The sequence below is a fragment of the Erinaceus europaeus genome, chromosome 7, assembly GCF_950295315.1.
Source record: "Erinaceus europaeus chromosome 7, mEriEur2.1, whole genome shotgun sequence".
NCBI classification, from domain to species: domain Eukaryota; kingdom Metazoa; phylum Chordata; class Mammalia; order Eulipotyphla; family Erinaceidae; genus Erinaceus; species Erinaceus europaeus.
Genome location: NC_080168.1, coordinates 48,136,855 through 48,146,146, shown reverse-complemented (window position 1 = coordinate 48,146,146; position 9,292 = coordinate 48,136,855). Strand labels below are relative to the sequence as shown.

Here is a 9,292-nt window from a genome sequence, read left to right as displayed (position 1 = left end):
ACTAGGGACCAGAGGGTCGCTATATAGACACTTGACTTTGAGTGACCAAATCAGAAAGAAGAAAAGAAGCAAGGTAAATGGGGTGGGTGCATGAGCATGCACATACAAGTAAGTGTGCATTTGTGTGTTTGTGTAGGTGCTTGCAGGGCAGAAGAAATAGAACTATTATTGCATTCTTCAAGGCTGCTGGTGGTAGGACCAGAAGAAAAGAAAAACATTGATACTTGACCTTTCAGTACCATATTGTGTTCTCTTAGCCTGCAGTTCTATCTCTTGATTCTGGAGGTCTATTTGGGAACATTTATACATATCTAAAATTAACATTTCACTCAATATAAAAGTGGACATTCACTGTGGAGAATGAGTGCACTGATGTCTACAGCTGTTCCTAGACTCTTGCCTTTCTCACCAAATGTATGATGCTACTAAGTAGAAGAGAAAACAAAGGAACTTTCAGTAGGATATGGGTGCATAAAACCTTCTTATGAGCCAAAGTGATTAGACAAATAAGAGCTCCCAACTAGAGTATTCCATATTGAAATATATAATCTGGAAGTGAAGATTTGGGGCCCATCTTTCTCACTGAATAATACTTAGATGGCATTATCGTAAATCTTCTGAAAGTTTGAAAAGTAAAGCCCCATTTGTCTGGGAGTCTCTTTGTACTCCAGGGAGAGATTCCTACTCCAATTATAAAGGCAGAGCCCTCATCAACGTGAGGAATGTTCCATTCTAGGAGACTCCTTCTCCATTGGAGGCAGCTGCTTTTCTTCTGGCACTGGGGGTAGATCAGGTGCTTTCTGTCCACATCTGGCAACGGTGAATCGACTCATGTGCAGAGCTTCTTCGTAGCCTGGGAGTGTGTCCAATGAGGAGGGCAACTGGCCCAGGGAGCTGTGGGAATGAGCCACTGCCAGGATTCTTCGAGCTGCAGGGCCAAACACAGACTGCAGAGCTGGGGAGGGGAGAAGGAATAGAGCTAATAAATGTGACAGTCTTGGAACTCCAAGACACCTCACATGCCTAACAAAAGAGAACATGACTAACTTTTTCAAAGATATAAATTAAAGTAGATGATAGAAAATATAGCCTTGCAGGGGTAGATAGCATAATGATTACATAAAGAGACTCTCATACCTGATGCTCCTAAGTCCCATGTTCGATCCCCTGTACCACCATAAGCCAGAGCTGAGCAGTGCACTGGTAGAATATATGTATATATGTATATATGTATATATGTATATATGTATATATATATATTCTTTTATAAAACAAAAAGAGTATTCTCAGAGTTTGGGATAACCACTAGCTAGCCAATTCTTCCCATAAAATACTTGCAACATGCTCTCTGAAACTTTACCCCTTTTCTCTATCCTCAGATCAGAGTTGAGAAAACTGCACCAGGCCAGAATGTTCAAGCCTCACACCATCAGGCTTCTGGGAATTAAAATGACCCTGAGTTCTAAAATACCTTTCAATCTGCATTTCAATCACTACTAAACCATCTCAATCACTTAAACTTTTTCCCTTTTTACAAATTCACAATTTTATTCATTAACTTTTCAATATATTAAAATCCTCAAGGGGTACAGCATCACACCAATTTTGTGCCCCAGGGGCATTAGGGAGAAGGTAGCTTTTGAATTTGGCAGGAGCCATGCCACTGTTTCCATAGTGGTGACCTTGATTTCAACCCAGATTGTTCTGGCTTGGCTCAGTTTGCCACCTGGAGTCCCTGTGTTGCTCTTTGCTTTGTTGCACAAGAATACATCACTCTCCTGGTAGAACTCATTTTTACCTTGTACACAAACACCTTTGGTTTTGAGAAGAGCCCCCTCTGGTTCCTGAGACCTGCTCACAGCCTCCAAATATTACCTTGAATCAACAACCTTCTAGATAGAACTCTCCTTTTCCTAATTATTCCTTTATACCTGGGCACCTCTTTCCCTATATGCCAGTGTACTTACAGGTGATGGTGCCCTGGAGAGTGCTGTCATGATCAAAAGAGATCACTGTCACCTCATAGGGTGGCTGACCCTCATTTTCCTCATTTTGTTGGCGACTCAGACAGCAGCAGCGGAAGCAGACAGAAACCAGGCCACATAGTAGAAGTAGCGCGCCAATTACCACCAGCAACCTGCAGGGGGCGACCGGAACAGTGAGCACTCAGGCCTCTGGAATATTTTTTTGCTGTTATCTTCAATTCAATGCTGGCTCTTTGATTCTTGTTGGAATATTTTATAAAATGACTCTACAGTTTTAATGTCGAACTTTTGTGTCACATGTTGACTACATAATTTAGTCTGCAAGACTAAGTCAGTGCATTAGAAGAATAAGTAAGATTTGTGATGTGTTTTAGAGGGACTCCTTTCTTACTTTTCTGAAATAATATGCTCTGTGTGGCTATTTCTAGAGCTGACAGTGAGAAAGTACCTAAGATCAGTTGCTGTTGAGAGAAGAGCCGGTATTGAGATGGAAAGTTCTGGCATATTGCAACATAGGATTGTTATGACGGGTAAAGAAACTTTGTAAGTTGTATGTAAGTAGGCTGACTTTCTCATAGATTTGTTTTCCTGATGTTAATATATTGTAAAACTAGAAACTGACAAATATTACGTCTGTGGAGCACAGGACATTGATTAAAAGTGGAGCGACTTTCACACACTCTGTATGGGTATGAAATTGTACACCTGAAGTCTTACAGTTTTGTAAAGCACTGATAATTCACTAATAAAAAGTAAAATGCCCCTTAAAAAATTGAAATCCTTTTAAAAGAATCCACCTGGACATTATATCTGAAACTTACCATATATACCAGAGGTGTACCCAATCTGTAGTCAGACAACTATGGAGAAAAATAAAATAACAGTTTTCCACAATGGAAGTATTATCAATGTCTGTTATAATTCCAAAATAAGAAATACTATTTACAATATAATGTTTAACCAACTATTATACATTTATTGTGGAACTGAATCATTTGAGTAGTGTTTTATACTACAGATTTAAATGCAGAATAGTAAGATAGTAATCATGAAAGTAGTGTTAATAAAAATGTTGTTATCATTTTTAAGTTATGATAACAATTACTGAGAAAGAACATGAAGTACAAGTTTTTAAGAGTAAACTTGGAAAAAGATATAAAGTTAAGATTTTTTTTGAGGTCAGTAAAATTTAAGGCACAATGTTCAGTGAAAAAAGTGAGCTGCTGTAAAAACATGCAGCCAAAGCGAGGTTATCAAAATGGATTTCAGTGGATTGATACATGCCACTATATTTACCCATTCTCAAACATAATTATTTTCTGGACAAGAGAGATAGCTCACAGGGTAGGTCACAGTCACTATTTGCTCAAAGCCCCTTATACTTCAATGTAATAGTTGTGTTTCTGTTAAAACTGACTTTTCCTATAGTAGTAGGTGTCTAAAACCTCAAACTGTATGGTAGACAGTTGTACAGGTAACAATCAAGCCCACAACCATTTCCCCTGGGTTCAACAGATTCCCCTATTGAGAAACCCTTCCCAAGGCTAAATACGTGCTTTTCTTCAAGCTGGGCAAGTCTTTGGTTCAAACTATCTTTTGTAACACTTCACCTGTAAGTGGAATGAATCTATTTCCTTTTTCGTCTTTATATCCTCTATGTATAAACCTTAATTGTGCTAGGTATAGATTAAGGTTTACAGTATCTCAGATGAAAGTGACACTAATGTTCAGTGAAGTCCGCAATAAGTAAGGACATGCCCTTAAAAAGAAAATTGCTTTTCAGATTCAGAGAGGGAATGCTGCATTGGAAATTACCTCCACTTCATCTGCCTGTGAGTTGATATTGAATCCAGACTGTCTGGATGAGTCACTGAGAAGCATGGATAAGAAAGCTTTGCAGATTGCTCTGACTGTACACTCGGAGATTATTTCTCCTACTCTGATGGGATATTTGACTAGAAAAAAGTTGCTGTCAGCAATATTACTTTGCGTACTGAAGATGACACAGAAGCATGTCTTTATTTTGAGACAACTCGTCTTTGAGATGAGTAGGCCGGTGCCCAAGTAAATAGACACAAAGGGAAGTCAAAGACAGCTAGTGACCTCTTGACCCTGTTCTGGGACATTGATGTTTTAGTCTGTCTCTCCTTCCTCCCACTTTCTGATACTCAGATACTTACTGTTCAGGACTGACACAGTTCTCCTCACATCTTGCCCTCGGAATCTGGAGGAAGGGAAACAATCTCAGACAAGGGTGTTGTCTCATCTGCTGTGCTCAGCAGACTCTCAATCATCTCATGACTGAGTTCTACCTACATCAGTTGAGGTCAGCAGATCAAATCTGACGGTTAGCCATTAGGACTGTGTGTTTTCATCTCTCCCATCCTTATTTTCATTAAAAGAACCTGGGAGAGTACATGTCTAATTCTTTTCTGGGGTGTTGGTAGAGGGTGTGTTATCATACTAGTGGTGACCTGTGCAGTGAAAGGCAGTGGCAACATTTTTGACAATTCATTCCAGAAATTCCCTGATCTTCATGATATTGTTAACATCATCTTAATTCCTTTGAAGTTGTGAACTGAATTCTATTCCACTTGTTTGGTTTTTGTTTTCATATCCTTAGTACATCAAGATTTCAATACATAAGAGAAAAGAGAGAAGGGGTACTATTTATTAAACCTCTACTATCTGCCACCAGACTGCCAAGAGTATTTAGTATTTGTACCATTTCATCACAATAATCATGTGAGTGGGCAGAGTTAATCTTATTTTGCAAGGTTAAAAGACTAAGTCAGGGGCCAAGCAGTAGTGCAGCAGGTTAAGTGCACATGACCAGAAGCACAAAGACCGGCATAAGGATCCCAGTTCAAGCCCCCAACTCCCCACCTGTGTGTGTGTGTGGGGGGGGGGGTCGCTTCACAAGCAGGTCTGCAGGTGTCTATCTTTATCTCCCCCTCTCTGTTTTCCTCTCCTCTCTTCATTTCTCTCTGTCCTATCCAAAAACAACTACAGCAATAACAACAGTAACAATAACAACAATGATAAACGACAAAGGCAATAAAAGGGAAAAAAAACAGCCTCCAGGAGCAGTGGATTTATAGTGTAGGCACCCAGCCCAGTGATAACCCTGGAGACAAAAAAAAAAAAAGGCTAAGACAAAGAGAAGCTGGGTGGTGGTACACCTTAAGTGCACAAATTACAATACATAAGGACTTGAGTTCAAGCCCTGGGCCCCCACCTGCAGACAGGGGGAAAAGCTTCACAAGCAATGAAGCAGTGTTGAAGGTGTCTCTTTGTCTCTGTGCCCTTCTATCCCTCTGTTCTGTCAAGTAAAATAAATAAATTAAGTTAAAAGAAGAAAGCCCATGTTCAGCAGAGAAGCAATTACAGAAACCAGACTTCCCACCTTCTGCACCTCATAATGATCTTTGGTCCACACTATCAGAGGGATAAAGAACAGGGAACTTTCTAATGAAGGGGATGGAACTCTGGTGGTGGGAACTATATGGAACTGTACCCCTCTTATCCCCCAATCTTGTCGATCATTATCAAATCACTAATTTAAAAATAAGACCAAGGGACTTAATAAGCATGACTTTCAATGTAGCTAGAAATGAAATGAAAATCTATCACATATTTGTGTTAAAAAACCAACAGAACAAAGGGAAAATCTGCTATAAGTCTTTGGCATGCTATCAAGTCCTCTCAGTTCTTACTGAAAAGAACAAACAACAACAAAACACACAGAGAGAAAAATCCTTCTTCTCCTTTATATCCTGTTAACTATCTCTTTCAACCACGTTTTTAGGGGAGCTAAGGAGATAGCATAGTGCTTATGCAAGAAGACTTGCATACTTGAAGCTCCAAAGAACCCAGGTTCAATCCCCAGCACCACTGTAAGCCAGCAGTTCTCTAGCAAAAACAAAACAAAATAAAACAAAACAGCTTTCTAAGTAAACTTATGTTCTATAAATGGTTTCTATTCTCCAATAATCATAGTGACTGATAATTCAGGAAATTATAACAATGATCATAAAGAGACAGAGATTTCTATGTATTTTTGCAGCTGCTGGGAGCTATACAGGAATTTGATATGACCCTGTCACTTCATTTACTCTCCTTCTCACTAAATCCCATGTAGACTTCCCTTGACAATAGCCCAGAACTTCTCCATCCAACAGCCTCTTTCTCAATAAATGAACTCCTTGGGAGTTGTGATTATGATGGATAAAAATAAATGACCCAAAATATTTTTCCAGAGTTTTCCCTCTCTTGTTTCTGATATGAAGGCAACTAAGTGCTAAAATAGGATTGGTGTGGCAACTACTTTTAGGGAAATTATCTGATTATGTAGTTTTGATAATTGCCTTAGACTTTTGAGAAAAAGCTGATAAGATATTAAACTAGAGAAGTCTGTGTTGATGCTATTTTTAAAATGTCCATGACTTGGCACCATTATCATTAGTCATACAGACATTATGTCAGGTCTGAAATCCAGAGGATATTCTAGTTATTCATTTTCCCATTACCCTTTTGGTTCAATACATGTATTTGCCCCTCATTCATGTGCCCCAACCCCCAATTGTTCTGAGAGTTTTCATAGATAAGAAATAACACATAGAAAAGAAAAAGACACAATCAGAAGATGACTCTTGCTTTTTCACAACTCACCTGAATGATACACACCAGGATCAAGGCTGTCACTACCAGAGTTCCCATCAGGCTCGACCACTTCTCCAGGATCATTCATGCACCAGAGACCCCAGGCTTTCTTCCCATCATCTGAAGCATGTCTGATCGTTTGGCCTGGAGGATTTAAGGAGAGAGATTTTCCTCAGGGAAGATAAGAAAGAAAGAAGAAGATGATGATGATGAAAGAAAAATATCAGTGTTCCCGTCTCTCTTTCTCTCCTTTTGGTTTTTATTTTCTATGACTTGTCATCCCAGCTCTCAGTTTTAATTTCTGCTTAGTTTCATAATCTTCATATTTTCTCTCCTTTGTATTCCTCCTTCTTTCTACCATCAAGCCTTCCTAGTTGTCTTCTTCCAAAAGGAAGACTCTCAGAGATGACACATCTGATCTAGGTGGTCTTCTAGACAAAGAAACTTGGCTAGATTAAAATTCAGAGTCAGCTTTCTGGTAACTAAATAAATTCTCTTCTCCATCAGAAAAGGGGTAACAGCCTCAATATTTTGCCACTGCTTTCCAGGAGATCTTGAAAACCGCAAGTCACTCCATGAGATTCCATTCACTCCCCTCCCACACCATGTGATTAGCCTTTCTTTCTCTAAAATGAACACTCCCTTTCACTGTGTTGATTATCAGCTCCTGGTTCTGGATCATTTATTCTTAACCACTGGAGTGGGGTTGAGAGGTTGCCACATGAACCGGAAAGTGCTCCCATCTTTGGAGATAGTTGACTAAGAGATTAAAACTTACAGGCGTTGGCCACAATACTCTCTCCATCCTGACTTCAGTTCCCACTGAAATTGATAGATGTTGTATCTTAAAACTTGGTTATATGTACAAGGACCTAGATCCAAATACTTGATAGCCACCTGCAGGGGAGTGGGAGGTAGGGAGGGAAGCTTCACAACTGGTGAAGTAGGTCTGCAGGTCTCTCTCTTTTAAAATATCTTATTTATTTATTTATTTTTAATTTTTTGTTATCTTTATTTATTTATTGGAAAGAGACAGTCAGAAATGGAGAGGAAGGGGAAGGTAGAGAGGGAGAGACACAGAGAGCACTACTTCACCACTCTCAAAGTTTTCCACATGCAGGTGGAGACTGGGGGCTCAAACCTGGGTCCTTGTGCACTGTAACATATGTGCTCAACTAGCCACCCAGCCCCTCTCTCTACCTCTCTATTTCCCCCTCCTTTTTCAATTTCTCACTGTCTTATTAAGTAAAAAGAGTGAAAAAGATATATATATAGAGAGAGAGAGAGAAAGAAAGAAAAAAATGGCTTCCAATGCCAGGAGCAGTGGATTCATCATACAACCATCCAGCCCCAGTGATATTCCCAATGGCAACAATAAATAAATATAGCATTTAAAAAGTCTGATTCTAAAATCCACTGTTCCCTTTATCCTTGTCTGTCTCCCCCCCCCCCCATTTTATTGGATAGACAAAGAAATTGAGAGAGGAGGAGGAGATAGAGAGGGAGAAAGACCTGCAGACCTGCTTTGCTATTTCTGAGGCATCCTGCCTGCAAGTGGGGAGCCAGGGGCTGGAACCCTGGACCTTGTGTGGATCCCTGAGCTTAGTACTATGTGTGCTTAACTGGGTGTACCACTGCCAGACCCCCCTCCTCTCAAATATAACTTCAGGTCAGAGTAAACAAGCATAAATGGAAAGGATGTAGACTGTAGTGAGACATATCTACAGGAACAAATGACTAATGTGTGGATCCTTTATGCTTATCAGTAAGTTTTGTTTAATACAAAGCATTTCATTTCTTTAAAAATACAAGGTATTTTATAACAAAATGAGATATTGGTTAACACGGTCTATATGCATAGACTAAGACTACTTTTTGGATTCTGGAGATTTACTAGATATCTACTAGTGATTGTTGAGACTGTGGAGTAGGGCTCATTTTAAGAGCCCATACAACATGAGAATGTAATATGTGACGGGAAATATAAACCCACTTTTACTGTTCTTGACTAAGGAAATTGAATAGAGAACAAATAGCTTGCTGTGATGCCAGTAATTGGAAATCATTCCATTTCAAAACTAAATGAGCCTTACATTCTTTTTCCTAATGCAAGAAACACCACCCTGCTGATTGTGGGGATAAGATAAACAATAGTGTTTCAAATGTTAGCAAAAAGGTGAGGAGTGTTTTCTATAACAAGTGAGAAGAACTCTACTCCGGACCTCCACTAAGTTAATATGTGATTTTGCCAAACCTCAGCCTTTCCGTTCATAGAACAAAACTGGATTGACTGCTTGCCCCATCCTAGATTTTGTTTCTTAGAGAAAATGCAGTCAGAGACACGAAGACATTTTTATTAGAACATATCAATTAAAAAAAAGTTGTAGTATACTTACTCTATGGGATGCAGCTGTCTATTTAAAAAAAAAGGCAAAATATCTTTCAAAGCAACAAGGACGCATGTGTGGTGTGGGGCAAGTTATTTCATGTATCAGTTGACTAAATTTCATCCTACAAAGAATGCGGTAATGATAATAATAAGTTTAGTTTATAGACATTAAAATTTCAGTTCATGGGAGTCGGGCAGTAGCGCAGCAGGTTAAGCACATGTGGCGCAAAGCGCAAGGACCGACATAGGAATCCCA

At 39.3% G+C, this 9,292-nt stretch overlaps 1 protein-coding gene across 1 annotated transcript; it reads right to left on the bottom strand.

Annotated features, from left to right (window-relative positions):
- Window positions 1-462: 462 nt before the first annotated feature.
- TMEM52B (transmembrane protein 52B) lies at window positions 463-7,266 on the bottom strand. The gene is made up of 5 exons (XM_007515805.3): window positions 6,657-7,266; window positions 4,166-4,209; window positions 2,807-2,845; window positions 1,968-2,137; window positions 463-955 (listed from the first exon to the last, which is right to left on the bottom strand). The coding sequence occupies exons 1-5, from the start codon at window positions 6,729-6,731 to the stop codon at window positions 711-713; spliced, it is 573 nt and encodes a 190-aa protein (XP_007515867.2). The 5' UTR covers window positions 6,732-7,266; the 3' UTR covers window positions 463-710.
- Between the last annotated feature and the right edge of the window lie 2,026 nt (window positions 7,267-9,292).

Excerpts from the sequence above, each read along its gene's own strand:
- TMEM52B (XM_007515805.3), bottom strand. The coding sequence starts at position 6,731 with ATGATCCTGGAGAAGTGGTCGAGCCTGATGGGAACTCTGGTAGTGACA. Across the intron at positions 2,846-4,165 it reads AACTGTGTCAGTCCTGAACA|TTGTCTGACTACAGATTGGG; the intron begins GTAAGTATCTGA and ends TTTTCTCCATAG. Across the intron at positions 956-1,967 it reads TCTCCAGGGCACCATCACCT|CTCTGCAGTCTGTGTTTGGC; the intron begins GTAAGTACACTG and ends TCCCCTCCCCAG.